This window comes from Cydia splendana, chromosome 12 (assembly GCF_910591565.1).
Source record: "Cydia splendana chromosome 12, ilCydSple1.2, whole genome shotgun sequence".
Taxonomy (NCBI): domain Eukaryota; kingdom Metazoa; phylum Arthropoda; class Insecta; order Lepidoptera; family Tortricidae; genus Cydia; species Cydia splendana.
Window position 1 is genome coordinate 2,257,890 of NC_085971.1, and position 19,457 is coordinate 2,277,346.

At 36.9% G+C, this 19,457-nt stretch overlaps 3 protein-coding genes across 4 annotated transcripts in view; all 3 read right to left on the reverse strand.

The window, feature by feature from the left end:
• The window catches only part of LOC134795286 (fatty acid synthase-like), a 504,205-nt gene that overhangs the window by 407,517 nt on the left and 77,231 nt on the right, over positions 1–19,457 (reverse strand). The gene's annotated exons all lie outside the window — the stretch shown is intronic.
• On the reverse strand, positions 572–2,659 carry LOC134795758 (glycine cleavage system H protein, mitochondrial-like). 2 transcript variants are annotated; one of them, XM_063767695.1, is made up of 2 exons: positions 2,525–2,659; positions 572–1,156 (listed from the first exon to the last, which is right to left on the reverse strand). In XM_063767695.1, the coding sequence occupies exon 2, from the start codon at positions 1,150–1,152 to the stop codon at positions 643–645; it is 510 nt and encodes a 169-aa protein (XP_063623765.1). In that variant the 5' UTR covers positions 1,153–1,156; positions 2,525–2,659; the 3' UTR covers positions 572–642. The 2 variants fall into 2 exon arrangements, with proteins under 2 accessions (XP_063623765.1, XP_063623764.1); XM_063767694.1 differs by lacking the exon at positions 2,525–2,659 and adding an exon at positions 1,829–1,970.
• LOC134795290 (zinc finger protein 574-like) lies at positions 7,586–13,398 on the reverse strand. The gene is made up of 5 exons (XM_063767094.1): positions 12,964–13,398; positions 12,032–12,131; positions 10,938–11,648; positions 9,339–9,848; positions 7,586–8,900 (listed from the first exon to the last, which is right to left on the reverse strand). The coding sequence occupies exons 1-5, from the start codon at positions 13,108–13,110 to the stop codon at positions 7,837–7,839; spliced, it is 2,532 nt and encodes an 843-aa protein (XP_063623164.1). The 5' UTR covers positions 13,111–13,398; the 3' UTR covers positions 7,586–7,836.

Genomic DNA, 19,457 nt, shown 5'->3' on the forward strand with positions numbered 1-19,457 from the left:
CCCTTTCTAGAATAAACCTTCAGACAAAGTTTACACTTAGCCGTGTCCCCACTAACTTCATCAATATAGTTCCAAATCGAACTTGATTTCGGCTTCATTGTGCGTTTTTTTACAAGTCAGTAGTCAGTGCACAACAGAACACATACGATTTTAATTTTAATAACACGAATAAAACAAAGTATACAAACAAATTAGCGTAGCACGTGGCAAGCGGGGCGATGAGCGAATGACTGGTATGATGCTTGTATTTGATGTACGCCGCCGCCGCGCGAAGCATTGACATCCATTATAACTTCCGTTTCAAACATAACGGAACCGGAACAGAAACGGATGTGTAATACGAAACGGAAGTTCCGCCTTAACGGAAACGGAACCGGAGCTCCGTAACATCCTTGGTTCAAAGTAAACATGCAACCTCGGCGCGACGTGTTCATAGTGTGATTCTGGCCATAGATTTGATTCGGCTCACTCGTCGGGTTATTCGCGTTTCATGGGGTCGCGTCGCGTTTTAATAATGTGTTTCCGCCTTAAAGCTTTATATTTACTAAGGCTTAAAAATAAAAAACTAAAATGTTAACTTTCCATATATTTAAATCTAATCACATTTAAGTTAAAAATTAAAACAAAAACTTAACACATTCACTAATGGTCCTTGTCCGCGTCTGTTTTTAGGAACGTTTCATACTGTTCTTCATTCATCAGCTTAGAGACTTCGGCGGGGTCAGACAGCTTTAGTTTAAAGAGCCAGCCTTGGTCGTAACAGGAGGTATTGATCAGACCAGGTTTGCTTTCTACTTCAGCGTTTTTCTCAGTAACGGTGCCCGTAACTGGTGAATAGATCTCACTTGCTGCCTTTACACTCTCGAGGGCTCCACACTCGTCTCCGGCTTTGATTTCTGTACCTGGTTCGGGAAGCTGAGCAAACACAACGTCACCAAGAGACTCCTGTGCATATTTGCTGATTCCTACAGTGCCAATGTTATTTTTAACAACTACCCATTCATGGCGGTCTGTGAACTTCCTCTCTTCCGAGGCTTCTGTGCTGTATTGGTGTCGTAGCTCACAATATGACTGTCTAAGGTTGGCTTGGAGGATAGAGCATCTTGATATGTATTGCTTTGTAGCCGAAAAGATGTGCCTTTGTAGAGCCATGTTTCTGAAATAGACAACAAAATTCTTACTTTTATTCTTAGACATTAAAGTAAGTAAGTATTCATTGAAGTAAAAATATCATCCATTTGAAGTATCTATTCCTTAATACATAAGAAATTAAGGATATGACAATGAAATAACATTTTTAAGTTCGCCTTTGTACACATTTACTGTATTCTCTCTGTGTTATGTACTTCTATGTGCAATAAAGTGTTTACTCCTACTATTACTTCAATTATCCAACTGGTAGGTAATTCAAATTAAAAACTGGTAAATTGTATGAAAAGAACAGTATGTGGTTTGAAGGACACATGCACTGAGTAGAGTGAAATGTAAAATTTTGGAGGAGGGGCCAAAACCTACAAAAAAATGTCTGAGAAAATTGGCTTACACTAATAAATAAAATCCTATTTAAAAATTAAAAGCTTCTAAGTAGTAGCAGTAACTACACAGAGGTCGACTTTAAAAAAAAATGGATCCAAACCGTCACATTTCAATTACTTACCTAACCAAGTAAATTTTTGGTTACACCATATCAACAACAAGTGATGTAACCAACAAATAAAGTAACTCTGAATAATTTCAAATATTCAAAACAAGAAACTACATACGGAATCCATTTAAATATGCTCTAATACCCATCGTAATACAAATAAATAAGAAATAAAATACGCACCAATACTTTAATAGCGATTTTTTCAGTGAAATATAACTTAAATTGGACACTAGCAGAGTAACATTGTAAATGCAAGACACTCTGAAGCAAACTGACCAGATAATGGTAACGACCAGAGATAATCATCACCTATGACATTTAGATAACAGATGACCCCGTGAACTGTAAACAGTGAGTTTACAATCGCCTTAATTACAACTCGAGTATGAGATAAATAAGGGAATATAATTAAACAACTTATCTCAAGGAATAGAAAAATATTTGTTAGATACTAATAATAAGTAACTCAACTAAAACAACAATTTACATCATACTTAGGGAAATGCAGATCATAGGCTTAAAATAAATAAAATAAAATAAAATAGCCTTTTCTTTCAACCTTAAATCTTGTACAGTTTTGTCACGTTATTGGATATTTTTGTCAAAATAGTCAAACATATTACATTAAAATTATTTTTATATTTAAAGTTGATTGTCATTTTTATTAGAGTTGACATTGGTCGACTTGCCTCCGCATAGGCCTCCCCTAAGACCTTCCATTCCTCTCTGTTAGTTGCTCTTCTTGAGCAAGATCATAGGCTTATGGTTAAATAAATAAAATATATATTAGATAACTCAATATATCTACCGCAGATAAAATAACCTAACCTCATAAGTAAACAAAAAGATCTTTTGAAATAATCATCATACAAATACCTTTTAAAGTTTTCAAGCCAGAATACAAACTGCCGGAGAACTTATCACGGCTAGGTATAAATAAAACTGATATTTATTGTAAAAAATACCGTATCGAATTCTGCTACGAGAAAACTTAATTTACAAATGTCAATGTCAACTTCTTAATGTCAAAATGAATACAGATAATGTACAGCCATGTTATGTATGGCGTGAATGAAATAGTTTGTGGTTGTCAAAATCTCGTCGAAAATGGATTCTTACCTATTCTTACAAAAAATATACAATCTGATCCCGACCAAGGTCAGGATTCAGGATGATCTTCTTGGACCGCCGCCGGAAGCTTGGTCAGTCACCGTATAGTTGCAGATGACCATCAGGAAGATGAAGACAATACGGTAGTTCTAGTTCACCCTATTAGTCCGGTGGCCGGCTGCATGAAACAAACCTCATCAAAAAATAGAATATACCTACCCTGTAGAGGTACCTGACATTTAGTAGCTTCCAACGCACTTGGTCGGCCTAGGCTTAACCTGGCAGATTTTGTACAAATGGCAAAAACGTTGGACAAAAATTCATCAAAAAAAACCTCATCGAAAAATAGAATGAAACTTGTATGGTAGGATACCTGACCTTGAGGACAGTAAAAAAAAATTGGTCGGCCTCACCTTAGCCTGGCAGTTTTTGCAGTCCGACCAGATTTATTGGGTCACGTGAGAGCTACAATTTACCTCATCGAAAAATAGAATGAAACAAACGGATTATAATAGCTAAAATAAGCCTGTTGACGTATGTCTTGGTCGGCCTCACCTTAACCTGGCAGTTTTTGCAGTCCGACCAAATTTATAAAAAAATCATCAAAAATTTTTTATCGAAAAATCGTATGAAACTGGTATGGTACGATGGCTGCCTTTGAGGACAGTAAAAAAAAAGTGGTCGGCCAAATCCTGTGTTGGCAGGTTCCTGTGTCCGACCAATTTTGTGGTACCACGTGAGAGCTACAATTTTACCTCATCGAAAAATAGAATGAAACAAACGGATTATAATAGCTAAAATAAGCCTGTTGACATATGTCTTGGTCGGCCTCACCTTAACCTGGCAGTTTTTGCAGTCCGACCAAATTTATAAAAAAAACATCAAAAAATTTTTATCGAAAAATCGTATGAAACTTGTATGGTACGATAGCTGCATTTGAGGACAGTAAAAAAAAAAGTGGTCGGCCAAATCCTGTGTTGGCAGGTTCCTGTGTCCGTCTAATTTTGTGGTACCACGTGAGAGCTACAATTTACCTCATCGAAAAATAGAATGAAACAAACGGATTATAATAGCTAAAATAAGCCTGTTGACGTATGTCTTGGTCGGCCTCACCTTAACATGGCAGTTTTTGCAGTCCGACCAAATTTATAAAAAAATCATCAAAAATTTTTTTATCGAAAAATCGTATGAAACTTGTATGGTACGATAGCTGCCTTTGAGGACAGTAAAAAAAAAAGTGGTCGGCCAAATCCTGTGTTGGCAGGTTCCTGTGTCCGACCAATTTTGTGGTACCACGTGAGAGCTAAAATTTACCTCATCGAAAAATAGAATGTAACAAACGGATTATAATACCTAAAATAAGCCTGTTGACATATGTCTTGGTCGGCCTCACCTTAACCTGGCAGTTTTTGCAGTCCGACCAAATTTATAAAAAAAACATCAAAAAATTTTTATCGAAAAATCGTATGAAACTTGTATGGTACGATAGCTGCATTTGAGGACAGTAAAAAAAAAGTGGTCGGCCAAATCCTGTGTTGGCAGGTTCCTGTGTCCGACCAATTTTGTGGTACCACGTGAGAGCTACAATTTACCTCATCGAAAAATAGAATGTAACAAACGGATTATAATACCTAAAATAAACCTGTTGACGTATGGCTTGGTCGGCCTCACCGTAGCCTGGCAGTTTTTGCAGTCCGACCAAATTTGTGGTACCACGTGACAGCTACAATTTACCTCATCGAAAATAGGATGAAAAAAAAACCGGATTATAATAGCTAAAATAAACCTGTTGACGTATGGCTTGTTACGGACGGCTTTCATAAATTCAATGTGGCAGTGTGCGGCAGAATCCACTTGCATCAAATTTGATGCAACACATTGTGGCTGGACATTAAGAGATGAAATGTATAAGATCAAATGGTTTGAAGGACACATAACGCCTTTGCGAGTCGAAGAAATAACAATAGATAAGTCGGAGTCTGGGGAAAGTTCGTCAGACTTCGACTCCGAAGATGATTATGATTAACAGTAATTATTAACAATAAAAGGGTTATTCCCACTAGTTACCACCAAGTTTTGACATCTGATTTGACAGTGACAGCAACTCCACTATGGAGGCGCCACCTGGCGTGATAAAATGTCAGTTATGCCTCCTCATTCTATCTGTAGTGGAAAAGTAGGATATACGATTCAAAACTTGTCAAAAATCGATGAAAACCTTTTTATTTTTGACATCTGTGAGACATCATCTCAACGTAAGTGTTACTCTGAAACCACGTCAGTAGTTAGAAAACGTTATTTAGATATTAGATGGATTTATGAATAAAATTTGAACTGAATGTTTTCTTTTTTTTAAAGCCCTCTAAGACCTCCATGGACTCATTTACTTATGACTTTTTTCAGTTAGCATTATTAAGTTAAGTTCAAGCTGCGAAGAAACCATATTTTCAATATAGAAATTATTATTCTTTATAAATGTGGTCGGACTGCAAAAACTGCCTGGCTAAGGTGAGGCCGACCAAGACATACGTCAACAGGCTTATTTTAGCTATTATAATCCGTTTGTTTCATTCTATTTTTCGATGAGTAAAATTGTAGCTCTCACGTGGTACCACAAAATTGGTCGGACACAGGAACCTGCCAACACAGGATTTGGCCGACCACTTTTTTTTTACTGTCCTCAAAGGCAGCTATTGTACCATACAAGTTTCATACGATTTTGCGATAAAAAAATTTGATGATTTTTGTATAAATTTGGTCGGACTGCAAAAACTGCCAGGTTAAGGTGAGGCCGACCGAGACATACGTCAACAGGCTTATTTTAGCTATTATAATCCGTTTGTTTCATTCTATTTTTCGATGAGGTAAATTGTAGCTCTCACGTGGTACCACAAAATTGGTCGGACACAGGAACCTGCCAACACAGGATTTGGCCAACCACTTTTTTTTACTGTCCTCAAAGGCAGCTATCGTACCATACAAGTTTCATACGATTTTTCGATAAAAATTTTTTGATGTTTTTTTTATAAATTTGGTCGGACTGCAAAAACTGCCAGGTTAAGGTGAGGCCGACCAAGACATACGTCAACAGGCTTATTTTAGCTATTATAATCCGTTTGTTTCATTCTATTTTTCGATGAGGTAAAATTGTAGCTCTCACGTGGTACCACAAAATTGGTCGGACACAGGAACCTGCCAACACAGGATTTGGCCGACCACTTTTTTTTTACTGTCCTCAAAGGCAGCCATCGTACCATACCAGTTTCATACGATTTTTCGATAAAAAATTTTTGATGATTTTTTTATAAATTTGGTCGGACTGCAAAAACTGCCAGGTTAAGGTGAGGCCGACCAAGACATACGTCAACAGGCTTATTTTAGCTATTATAATCCGTTTGTTTCATTCTATTTTTCGATGAGGTAAATTGTAGCTCTCACGTGACCCAATAAATCTGGTCGGACTGCAAAAACTGCCAGGCTAAGGTGAGGCCGACCAATTTTTTTTTACTGTCCTCAAGGTCAGGTATCCTACCATACAAGTTTCATTCTATTTTTCGATGAGGTTTTTTTTGATGAATTTTTGTCCAACGTTTTTGCCATTTGTACAAAATCTGCCAGGTTAAGCCTAGGCCGACCAAGTGCGTTGGAAGCTACTAAATGTCAGGTACCTCTACAGGGTAGGTATATTCTATTTTTTGATGAGGTTTGTTTCATGCAGCCGGCCACCGGACTATATTTATGTGGTTTTTGATTTCTCATAAATCTCATAATGCAGTCAGGAGCAGAGAGAAAAGAAAGTGCGGTTGCACCGGTTCCACTTTGTTTTGTTCACCAAGTGTGTTTTATTATATGAAAACTTTAGGATTTGACGACCGGTCTGGTCTAGTGGATAGTGACCCTGTCTGCTAAGCCGATGGTCCTGGGTTCGAACCCCAGTAAGGGCATTTATTTGTGTGATGAACACTAATATTTGTTCCTGAGTCATGGTTGTTTTCTATGTATATAAGTATGTATTTATCTATACAAGTATGTATATCGTCGCCTAGTACCCATAGTACAAGCTTTGCTTAGTTTGGGGCTAGGTTTGATCTGTGTAAGATGTCCCCTAATATTTATTTATTTATTTTATAATTTCTGCTACTGCATGAGCCCTATGACGATCTTCACATTGGAGCGGATCCGAATCACGCCGCTCTGTTGAGCGAGCGCAACATTGCTATACTCTGGCAAGGTAACTTTGTCAGATAAAAGGCGCGAGTTTCAAAATTTATACGAGATCAACCCTTTTTGCGCATACAATTTAAATTTGCCGCGTTTTTCTACTGACAAAGTTGGCTTGCTAGACTATACGTGGCGTGCATAAAGCCCGTAACACACTATCGCACCGCACCAAGGTCATTGTGCGACGCACCGATAAGAGCGAGAAAGAGATATCGCTTTCTCGCTCTTACTTATGGGTGCGTCGCACAATGACCTTGGGGCGGTGCGATAGTCTGTTACAACTATTAGCGCTGTCGGCGTTTCGATTCCTTATCGCACAACCTCACCACAAAACCGCGCGCGTATTTAGCACAGGGCCGAATTATTAACAACATTATCCCATTTATCCCGAATTTTAATTGGGTAGGTAAAAAAGTAGACTGCAGTAGTTACTTGTATAATTTAATAATTTATTTCATGATCACAATTTATGTAGCCTGATGTAAAATACCATCAACTTATCGTGAGAGATAGACAATATACGACAAAAACTCAGCACGGCTAGACTTAGACCAAACTAAGTTGGTAGCGATTTTTATAGCCCAGACGGTACAAGTGTTATGTTAAACGTAAGACTTCTGACGTTTAAATAACACTTGCATCGTCTGGGCTATCAAAATCGCTGCCAATTAGCTTGGTCAATAAATATATTTTATCCTAACTTTTCATTGACATACTTTACAGGACTTCAGACTATCATTCAGACTTCCACTTATGCCACGACACGTTTACAGTCGTTAAGTGTACATTATAAAATAAAAATACCTTATCATTCACCACTATCATATTTTTTTCCTCTTCATCAATATTATCACTCTTCAGCAATTCTTCTTTTTATTCGATTTTTTCGCACCTTTCTTATTTTTCGTTACCCGCTTGAGTCCGGGCTCGTGAAACCGCCGCATGTGCAGCAGCATCGACGAACGTTGCACGAAAGTCATCGGACAACCCGTACAGCTGTGCGGACGCTCCCCTGTATGCAGCAACATGTGCCTCGACAGAGAGTTCCGCTTACCAAACCTTTGCTTACACTCTGGACATGGATAAGGCCGCTTATGCCCGTTAACATGCTCCGATAGTGAACTTTGCGTCTTCAACTTCTTTTTACACTCCGGACACTCATATGGTCGTTCGCCAGTATGCATTCTAATATGTGTTTTCAGAACGCTTTGGTACTCAAAGGACTTTTTACAGTATTCGCAGCTGTAGGGTTTTTCAATGGACTCGCCTCTACCAATCTTCTCAATATGTTCAGCAGAGTGGTCTTCCCATTTTTGCGCGTCGGTGAATTTACTGGGACAGAAAGCGCATGCATGGAACGCGTTATCATGTGTACTTACATGAGTAAGAAGGTCTGCGTTCGAGGAAAGAATCCGGCTACAAATATAGCAGGGAAATTCCTCTTTTTCTCCATGATCGCGTTCAGAATGACGCCTCAAATCAATAAGAGAGCGGTAGGTCTCCTTACAAATATTGCAAGAAAATGTATCTTTCTGCGTATGCTTCTCGGCGTGCCTTTGTAAATGGAATAGCACCGGGTATCGCTGGAGACACACCGGGCAAGGGAAGAGTCGCTCGCGTAGGTGGGTATTCAAATGTTCCCCGTATTTGTCTTTGGACTGGAAGGACTTGGGGCACAGGTCGCACGCGAGCGGCGGGCCGGCGTGCGCGCGCCAGTGCGCGAGCATGAGGTAGTGATGTGGGAAGCTAGCGGAACACACCACGCAAGTGTGCTTCATGACCACGCCGTGCGAGAACCGCATGTGGGCGCTCATGCTGGCCTTGCTCCTGAAGGTATTCCTGCACATGTCACAAATATATTTTGGATTCGGTTGAGATTTGATCTTTGGCAATTTCTGGGAGACGATTTTCAGGATCCTTGCTGGAATGAGATAAATTAGAATGTTAGATTTGATACAACATGGAGTTTTATAAAGCTAATTATAGTTCAACTGCTAAAATCGATGAAGTGTTCGAATCAAAATGAAACCAAAAAATACTTGAAATAAAATTACTAAGTATTCTTCTCTGTTTTTATAGTTCGTTTTTTTTTAGCATTAGAAAGAACTTGTAAGAAGTTAAGTGTTCTTGACATGACTTTTAATAGAAAAACGCTTTTTAAAAATCAATAACTATTACTTATGAAAGCAAAATACTATAAAAGATCGTATTAGATTCATAATTGTTACATATTTGCCATAAATTATTTTTAAAATGAATTTTTCAATTAAAAGACTCATCAAGATTGTTTACCTTATTTCTAATGCTAAAAAAACGAACTATAAATTAATAAAATAATTACCTATGAGAAATTTCTCACCTGGTGGGGTACTAACAGCAAGAAGAAAACATTTCTTCATTGCAACTGGATCTGGTTGTTTCCTCCCATATGTCTTCAGAATTTTAGGCATATTCATAATTCTTCTTATTTTTATTTTTTGCGGTAGAGGGTTTTTCTTAATTACTACTGGAGACACATCTTTTACTTCAACGCTGCTAGTAGCTACTGCAGTCTTATCTTTTAATTCAATGCTGCTAGCAGTTATTGAAGTGTTCTGTTTTACTCTAATGCTGCCAGCAGTTACAGGAGTCTTATGTTTTACTCCAATGCTGCTAGTAGTAACAGGAGTCTTATGTTTTACTCCAATGCTGCTAGTAGCTACAGGAGTCTTATGTTTTACTCCAATGCTGCTAGTAGCTACAGGAGTCTTACGTTTTACCTCAATGCTGCTAGTAACTACTGGAGTCTGATCTTTTACCTCAACACAATCCTCAGTGTCGCTAATTGCCTCTTCTTTAATATGAATTTCTTCAGTGATTAGTATTCTATCTGTAAAAAAAATGTTTGGTTATATCCAAGTGCTTGCACACTAATTAGTTTGTAATAAAAAAATATGAATCAAATGGATAAATTAATGGTACATTGATATAACTAATAGTACTGTTGAACAAGGAATTTGTTGAGAACCAAAGATAATAGAAGAGGAAAGATGTTTGGACACTTGTAAAGACATGACGAATTTATCAAAAACATCATAGAAGGGAGAGTTGATGAAGCAAAGAGGAAGCCTTGGAAGACCAAAGAGAGCGTACATGGATCAAGTACAGACAACCTACATGCTAATGCTGGAGAAGGTTCAGAAACGTTTTCTGCGTACTCTCTTCAGGAAACTGTACGGGTACTATCCTTTTATGTATCCGACAGCCTACCTGCAGGGCATGCTAGGATACAACACACTAGTGACGCGCAGACTGTTCGACCAGCTGATAACCGTGCTTCGTATCCTGCGTGGTTGCCTGGACTGCCCCGAGTTAGTTGGCGAGGCGTGTCGACTATTTGTCCCGGACGAGCGTACCCGGTTTCGTGCTGACCGGCTGCGTCTCTTCGCGGTCCCGCCTGCCCGCACGGTCTCGCGGCGCAACTCGCCCGTTTGCCGAGCGCTGAACACGCTCAATAAGCTCGGTGCTGTGCAACACTCCTGCGATTTGTTTGCGGACGGCTGGACGGTTATTGAGAAAGATTGTTTGAAAATATGCGAGTTACTAACCAAATGATTTAAATGTTTAAATTCGATGTATTGTATGACATGATCTGTATGTAATCGTTTTGTTTTAGTATTATTTATAATTGAACTTAGGTATAAGAAATGTAATGACTTAGGCTAGTCCTGTAAAATTGCATTTTGCGTTAATAAATTGAAATTGAATTGAAATTGAATTGAATTGAATTGAAGTAAAGGAAAAAATCAACGTCGTGTCGTAATATCAGGCTGTCAAGGAGAAGGCAGAGGACCAACATATAGGTACATGGAAATCCCTCCACCTACAAGAGTTTAACTCTTTAATGTATGCTGATGATGAACAAGAACAAGAACGTAGTTATTTGACAGACCATAAGTAAGATTCATTTTGTACTTACTTTGTGGAACCTGAACATTCAATGTCTGCTGTAGTTCTGCAAGTTCTTGACAGTTCTTGCCCTGCACATCCTCTTTTTCTCTATATGTTGACTCCATTTTGCCATTTACATTATTGCAATTTATTTCTTCAGGCTTTGGTTTTATTTCCACAGCTATGTCCTCTTCAGATTGCGAACAATCTGCACGGAACCCATCTATATGTTTCTGTTCTGAGTTCATATATTGTGAATCATTTTCTGGTTCTATTTTAATAATGATTTTTGCAGTTTCTTGCACAGTTTCAATTAGATTGGAATTCATTGAGGCATCATTATTCATGACACTTTCACCTGAAAGTGTATCTACCCTTTCTTCTTTAATTTGAATAGTATCACCATTTTTGTTTAAATTAATTTGGTGTAAATTATTGTCAATTAAAGTGCCTTTGTGTCTACCTACATTTCCTTTAATTTCCCCTTGATTATTTGCTTTACCATATTCAAAATTTTGGTCTGAATTATAACTTGCATTGGGAACTATATTTTCTTCTTTAATTTTAACATAATTGTCCTCTGCTGTAACTCCATTCTGTGATTCAGCCCTTTCTTCTGTTTTAACATGATTTTCTATTTCAACACCAACATCCATAATTTCAATATCATGAAAACTCTCCATGATTTCTTCTTTAATTTTAACATGATTATCAACTAGAAGTATGGAATTATTTTGATCTGAAAAGATTAATAAAATATGTTAATTTCTAGATATAACATATTTCAAGGTCATACACTAACCTCACCTTACTTAATAAAGTTTTATATTATTACATTGGCTCTGTAGATGCTGTATGCTGTGGGCTAGTAAATTCAATATCAATAATTACAAATTATAATAAACTATTATGTTATGTGACGAGTCAGTAGCCAGTGGTGGACCTAGAAAAGGTCTAGAGTTAGACCAAGCTAAGTTGCCAGAGATTTTGATAGCCCAGATGATGCCAGTGTTACTTAAACATCATAATCTCATAGAAGTTATCAAAATCGCTACCAACGTAGCAGGGTCTAACTCTATGAAACTGGGAAACAAAAAAAAGAATCATGATAAACCAACTCACCCATTAACGCAGCAGCCACACTTACACTGGTTGTACTGGCAAGTTTATTTACTGAATCAGCAGATTCCACCTTTTTCTTTCTTGTATACTGTCTGATAACCTGCAAAATTAAATGGCTGCACTTTCATTGAATTTTTCATGAGCAAAAGAAAGATCATCGTAGCTTAAAAATCCACATAATTTAACACATTCAGTGCCGAAAATCCGACTATTGGGTATTTTATGATTTTGTTACCAGGCCAGACGACCCGATAGTCAGGATCGTGGTACTACTGCTTTACATGACAAAATTGTTGTAGCCTGGCGCAGACGTCTTGTTTGGCTGGGTGGCAATGAATGTGTCCAATTGGAACCCTAGAAAAGTCTTTGGTCTATGATATATCATCTGCTCTGACTTAATCAATAAAATGAAGGATGCTCATAGTCACTTTACTTTATGAAAACGAAATTGGCTATTTTTTTATTGTATTCCTTCAAACAATTGCAGTAGACACTAGACAGTAAAGCGGACACTGTGAGGCAATCCTCCTCAGCACATGACCTGTTTCTTTCAAATAGCCTAACTAGGTTTTAGATTTCAGCATTGCGATACAGCGACGAAATGCCGCCAGCATCCTTGGCCTCAGGGGCCTATTTTAGATGTAAGCTAGTTATCGATTTCGTTTAGTACCACTGTATATATCTTGTATGTAAATAAATGGTTTTAGGGTGCAGGGATTAATTTGAACCTTGTATATGCGCCACAGTTTGAAAAACATTAGGAACCCGTGGTTTAGAGAATGTAGAAGGTATTGCATTAAGTGCATAAGTAAGCTTTCAAACTTAAATAGAATTTCACGTTCTGCGTAAAGATTTAAATCAACAAAACCTAGAATATAATAATGAATTTCTTTCCTGACTGCTATGTGGTGGGGCTATAGATCTCTAGTTACCTTAGGAACCACCAAAAGATCCTCGTCAGGTTGATATAGTAAGTGCAGCCGCGACCCCTTCGGCTTTGTTGTCTTCGCCTTCGGCGCTGTTTTATCACCCGCTTTCATTGTGTTAGCACCTACACCTGTTTTAGATCGCGTTTTCATCGTGTTAGCCCTTAAATTAACCGCAAATGTAGTTCATAGACATTTGTTTCACAGAATATGAACTATTTTGTGTTTGAATTAACATAAAATCAAACAGACAACATAACACCGGCGTTGGTCATGTAAGTCATGTTTTTGTGACTTGCGTTCAGATAGTCTTATATGTCTATTAATGAAAGATACGATTTAAACATAGAAGCAGAATAAAGAAAAACTATAAAAATGTTAATTTCGTCCCGTTTGCACTCTTTTAACTACTATTTTTCGTTGCAAATAAAATAATCGACTAGACCTCAAATCATTACCTACATATTTTGACAATTTTGATGCAATTTTGACATTATGACATTAACGTTTGACGCACAGATTAATAATATGTAGCTATAGTGCGTCAAGCAAATCTTGTCAGTAGCAATGTAAAGCAAACTAAAGTAGGGCAACACTCAAAGAGCAGTATTGCGTTAAGAAAAGCAGCAATGTACGTCGAACCAAAACGAATATGATTTTTTTTCCGCTGAGCGCGCCCTACGTACGTCAATTCAAATTGTCACTTGCGGCTTATTGAAAATTTTAGAAATTGTTATTTAATATGGACGGACAATTTAAAAGCCATGTTAGTCAAAATGATTAACAAATTTGAAGATATCAAATTACAATTAGAAACGGACTATGCCATTAAACCATTCTGAGAGAACTCAAAATCACCAAACGACTCTCAACAATCTGCCAGGATAGGGCTCTTAGATTCTTTGGGCACATACTGCGGTCGCCACACCACAGCCTCGAACGTGACATCATACCGGGGCAAGTTGAAGGCAAGCGCGCTAGAGGAAGAGCCCCTGCAAGATTGTCGGATTCCATAAAACAAGCATGTGGTTCCATGCAGTGATGCAGAGGGCAGCCCAAATAGCCCTTGTTCGCGATAAATGGAGGGACATAGTTATTGGTCACGATCCTCAGTCATGAGGGAACGACAAAGAAGAAGAGATGCCATTAAACTAGAATGTATGAATAAAATCATTGCTTCCGCAGGTAGATGTCCTACTGAATTTTAATATTTTATTAGATTTCTCAGTTGGAATTCAATTTTAATCATAGCAAAATGGAAATTGTGGAATATTTGATACTTACAATATAATATGCTACTTGTTAATGTAAATTAGTGTACTTTTCTGGATCAATATCACATACCTACCTGTGTAATATTTTGATTGGTGATTATATTGTACAATATACATAATAAAAATAAAACAAATGATATTTGGGTGCTTATTTAATTTAAATGTAAGAGAAGATAAGGGTCACTTTAACCTACCTACACTTTAATTCAGGGCATTCATTGAAAAAATATGAAGTTACCAAGGTTACCTGGTCACTTCAACCAAGCATCATAATACTCTGTAGTCATCTATTGCATCTTAAGCATAAAACAGATTTGTTACAAAATGTGTAATTTAAGTTTCCAAACACAAGGAGTTAACTCCTTTTATCTTCCCTATATGTATAACTTTAATTAACTTACAATAAACATTTCTTGGGTAAACTAAATATTTTTAGTTTAGTTTAACAATAATTTGTCTAATTTAACCCTTGGTACCTATTTTATTTCATGGTCTAAGAAATACTATTCTTCTATTCAATTTATAATTTGTAGGGTTCTGTGGCAGGCATAAAAAAGATTCTTTATGTAGTTTGGCCCAGGACTGACTGTCTAAAGACAGAGGGAATCATACTCTTTTTCTTATGCTAAAGCTATGAGTATAATTTTCTTGGATCTGACTGGCTAGTTGTGTTTGCCCGGCTAAAGTTTAGGAAATATGTTTGAGAAATATAACACAATTATAATATTGTATAATAAAAATAAAAAATACTGTTAGGAAATTTTATTAACTTGTACATTAGGCTATTCAAGACTTGTCATTTTGGAAATGTGAAAATACTTTTCTAAAATGATACCTACACTGCGTCTAGTGCTCCATATGAATGCTGACTACATTATTTTCTTTTATTGAACAAACAGGTATGTAAAGCGACTTAAAACTTCTTTTAAAAAGATACATAGGTACAGTCAGCAGCAAAAGTTACTAAGCGGGCCAGGTATTCAAAATTACCTTGACACACTCTTATTCTCTTAATAATAAAGTCCTGTTGGTAAAACAGCAATGTTCTTGAGATGCCATAGGCATGTTGCGGCGAACATTTACAACGCCTTACCAACCGAAATTAAGTCTCTTTCGCCTACTAAATTCTTCCCTAGTCTAAAGAAATTACTTATTGAGCTGTGTCCGTATAGCCTTAACGAGTACTTTATAAAACTTAATGTATGATAGAATGAATTGCATGCTTGCTATTATTTTAAATATTGTATTTTAATATATGCTACACCGATCTGGTAAAATTGTATTGAGACAATATGACATGTAAAATGGTACCATCTTATGTAAACATACAATTTATGGCAAATAAATAAATGAAATGAAATGAAATGAAAGATCATTTTGAACACCTGGCCCGCTTAGTAACTTTTGCTGCTGACTGTACCTGTTTCAGCAAGTATAAACTAGGATTTCCCATAGGTATATATGTGCAGTAGCTGAGAGCATGAAACAAATTAGCCTAAATAATATACTTTCTTGATGACTAACTTAGGGACAACTTATACAAGAATAATCTATTCCATCAATATTTAAGCTCTCAATATTTTTGTTACATTTTTAAATAATAAATTTATTTTTCGTCTTGGTTGCGCTGTACACGTATATAAACCGCCGTAGGTAAGTATTGTCTGACTGAACTTCTGAAGAGAAACTACCTACTACGAACGCCTCATATTGAGCGAGATTTAATCCTGCAACAAACATATGTAAGGATTAGGTAATGTTGCGAAAGAACGGCGATATAATCAAAGTTCTTAATACTGTTTTAAAAGTTTACCTTTGTAAATTATGTAGTCGAATCAGTCGCTGAAAATAGTAAGATATGTGGGCCTATGGACGGTTTCCAGGACACAATGTGTGGTCTTATTGGATAGATTTAGGCATACGTTTTAATTTTATTTATGCCTTTTAACCCTAAAACAAAAAAACTGCACATAATCTTACAAGTTCCCAAGTTCTTCCCATGTTCTTCCAGTACTTGTCATAACCTAAAATTTTAGTAATGTTTACTATGAACGAGTATAATTATACATTGCAGGCTTAGCTTTGCTTAAGGTAATGCACAATCTTATTAAATATCAGAAAATATCACAGGTCACAGCAGAAATATCTCTTGAAATAAAAACGATTCAGAATGTCAACAAACAAGTTGGCCACAGATAAAACACAGACGACACGCGATTTTGGAATTATTCGAACATAGTGTTGCTAGCCTGCGATTTTTCAAATTTGCCGCCTTTTTCTACTGACAAGATTTGCTTGACGCAGTATAGGTTTGACGTGACATTTTGGATGCGTTCCAATTCGATAAAACTTTCTATTCATCTCTCTTATTTTTCTTCTCTGTGTATGGTCCTATTTGAAATTGAATAGGGAATAATATGGCTCCTCTACACGATGGGCCAACGTCGGCCAATCCAAGGGACGCATTTATGCTCGGAGTAATTAACAATGGAGCCGCCATTAACAGGCGTTCCCCTCTGTCGAAAATAGGCGGCCAATGGTCAACCACATGTCAACCATATGTATGGACTGACGTTTATCTGACATGACGTACCTATACATTTGATGTGCCCCTCCCCCGCAAAAAACGGCAGACTATTTTGTACCGAAAATTTTAGACATGGCGTCTCCGTTGGTTATATCCTCTAAGCATTTATGCGTTAGAGGGAGCAAGTGATATTGCTATCTCATTCTACCGCATAGCTGCGTCCCTTGGATTGGCCGACGTTGGCCCATCGTGTAGAGGAGCCACTACGCAAAACTCTGCGTAGAGGGCGTAACTAGCACAATAGTCCTGTAGCGCTGGCTATATTTTGAGCCCTAACTTAAAGTAATATTAAAGTCAATTATTTTTTCGCTTACGAATAGTGTTTTAAGATGTTAATCTTACATTTTGTTTTGTGTCACAGATATTATTTGCTTTTTAAGTAATTTAACAATTTGTGGTAATTATTTTTATTTTGAATTATTTTGAAGAAAAGAATATTCTAGAGAAAACATGTAACTGTATCGCATTTAGGATAGTTTTTTTAATGTGAAAACATAGTTTGTGTCAATTACGTCCATTGCAATCGGATACTATGCCATACTATTCAAAATGACACAAAAAAAAAACCGGGCAAGTGCGAGTCGGACTCGCGCACGAAGGGTTCCGTACCATATAAAAAAAAAAAACAAAAAAAAAAGCAAAAAAAAAACGGTCACCCATCCAAGTACTGACCACTCCCGACGTTGCTTAACTTTGGTCAAAAATCACGTTTGTTGTATGGGAGCCCCATTTAAATCTTTATTTTATTCTGTTTTTAGTATTTGTTGTTATAGCGGCAACAGAAATACATCATCTGTGAAAATTTCAACTGTCTAGCTATCACGGTTCGTGAGATACAGCCTGGTGACAGACGGACGGACGGACGGACGGACGGACGGACGGACGGACGGACGGACAGCGAAGTCTTAGTAATAGGGTCCCGTTTTACCCTTTGGGTACGGAACCCTAAAAATTAAAGTAAAAAAAAATTGCTGACATCGCATTTAATCGTGTCAAAATGTACGTTACATGTTTTTGTGTCTTATTAAGGCATAGCTTCATAAGATTTTTGATAATTTTGTTCTAACAGGCTATTACCATAACAAAAGAATATTAAAGTTACTAGAGTTCACATCTTATTAATTTAAAAGGCGGGATAAATAAGAAATATGAATTTGTGTCAGTTTCATCCATAGCATAAACAAATAATACAAAAATAATGTTTGCGTTCATACGACGCTAGCGGGTGGCTCTAAACGGGCAACGCGGGCCGTGCAAGGGGGGCGGGCGCGGCGGGCGCGGCGCGACCTTGGCGTGGCGGCGGGTAAGGGCCTCTCTCTAAAAACCACACGTTGCGTACGCAGCGCATGTTTACTTCGCCTGTGCGCCAAATGAATATTACTTCTTGAAATTAATTTATATTAATGTTATTAATATTTTTATTTCTATATCTAATATCTAATGCCGCCAGCATCCTTGGTACAGTCGCCATCAGATATGTAGGAGCGGCCAAGGTGTTCACAATATCTGAACACGCGCTCTAACGCCCTGACAATAGAGGCGTGTTCCGATATTTGTGAGCACCTTGGCCGCTCCGATATATCTGATGGCGACTGTACAATGCCTCAAGGGCCTATTTTAGATTTAAGCTAGTTATTAATTTAGTTTAGTAGTACCACTGTATATATATTGTATGTAAATAAAAAAAATATATATCTAATTAATAAGTCTAACTTCAATATGTCTTAATTATATGGACTTATAAATTTTAATATAAACATGTATAATTTTTTTTCCCTTATAAATAGCATAAACCAGTCTTTCCATACTTAACGTAAATTATGCACATTATTTTTTTAATGTATTTTTTTTGTTCTTAGCATTTTTTTATAATAGGTATTATTAATTTCACGTATTGAGGTTATTTAATGCCTGTTTATTCTGATGTTTTGAATACATTTACCTTAATTAATAATTACCAACACTTTTGATAGTTCAAGCTTCTTGGATAATAATTTACCTTTGGGTTCAATTGGCGTAAAGGACGTTTTGGCGAAAATGAGTTATATCCACTACCGTAGGCTCAAAGGGCTTAACTGACAAAACGCAATTTTTCAGGAGAGCCAACAAACAGTTTTGTTTTGAGAAACGAAATCAGACCCTTTTTGTTTGCTTGAATTAACTGATGCCTGTATGCGGCTTATTCCTAACTTTTTGAGGTCTTTTAAACTGATTTCTTGAACTTATAATACAATGCTTATTTACGAAAATAGCATGTTTGTTTATCTTATTAGAAAAAGGGCGTAATGTACTAAAAATTAAACTGTTTTAGTACCATTTGGCGTAAATCCAACAATTTTGTTGCAATATTGACAACTTGCATTTAGGGAACACTATACTTCTAAGTACTATAATTTACATTTTTTTCCAAAAAATTATAGAGATGTATTCACTGTTAAGTTTTCCCCATTTTTGTTATTTTGGATACTTAAACGTCGAAAAGGTCGTTTTCTTAGCCACAAAAACAATGTTTTTTTTTTATTTGTTTATATTATTTCATGGGCGAGGGGCCTCTCGCGCATGAGAGGAGGCCTGTGCTCAGCAGTGGGACGTATATAAGCCGAAATGATGATGATGATGATGATGATATTATTTCAACA

Bases quoted from the DNA above. Each gene is read 5' to 3' on its own strand.
- LOC134795758 (XM_063767695.1), bottom strand. From the start codon at position 1,152: ATGGCTCTACAAAGGCACATCTTTTCGGCTACAAAGCAATACATATCA.
- LOC134795290 (XM_063767094.1), bottom strand. From the start codon at position 13,110: ATGAAAACGCGATCTAAAACAGGTGTAGGTGCTAACACAATGAAAGCG. The intron at 9,849-10,937 runs GTAAGTACAAAA...TTTTTTTTACAG, and splicing joins GAATGTTCAGGTTCCACAAA to ATAGAATACTAATCACTGAA. The intron at 8,901-9,338 runs GTGAGAAATTTC...ATCTCATTCCAG, and splicing joins TGCTGTTAGTACCCCACCAG to CAAGGATCCTGAAAATCGTC.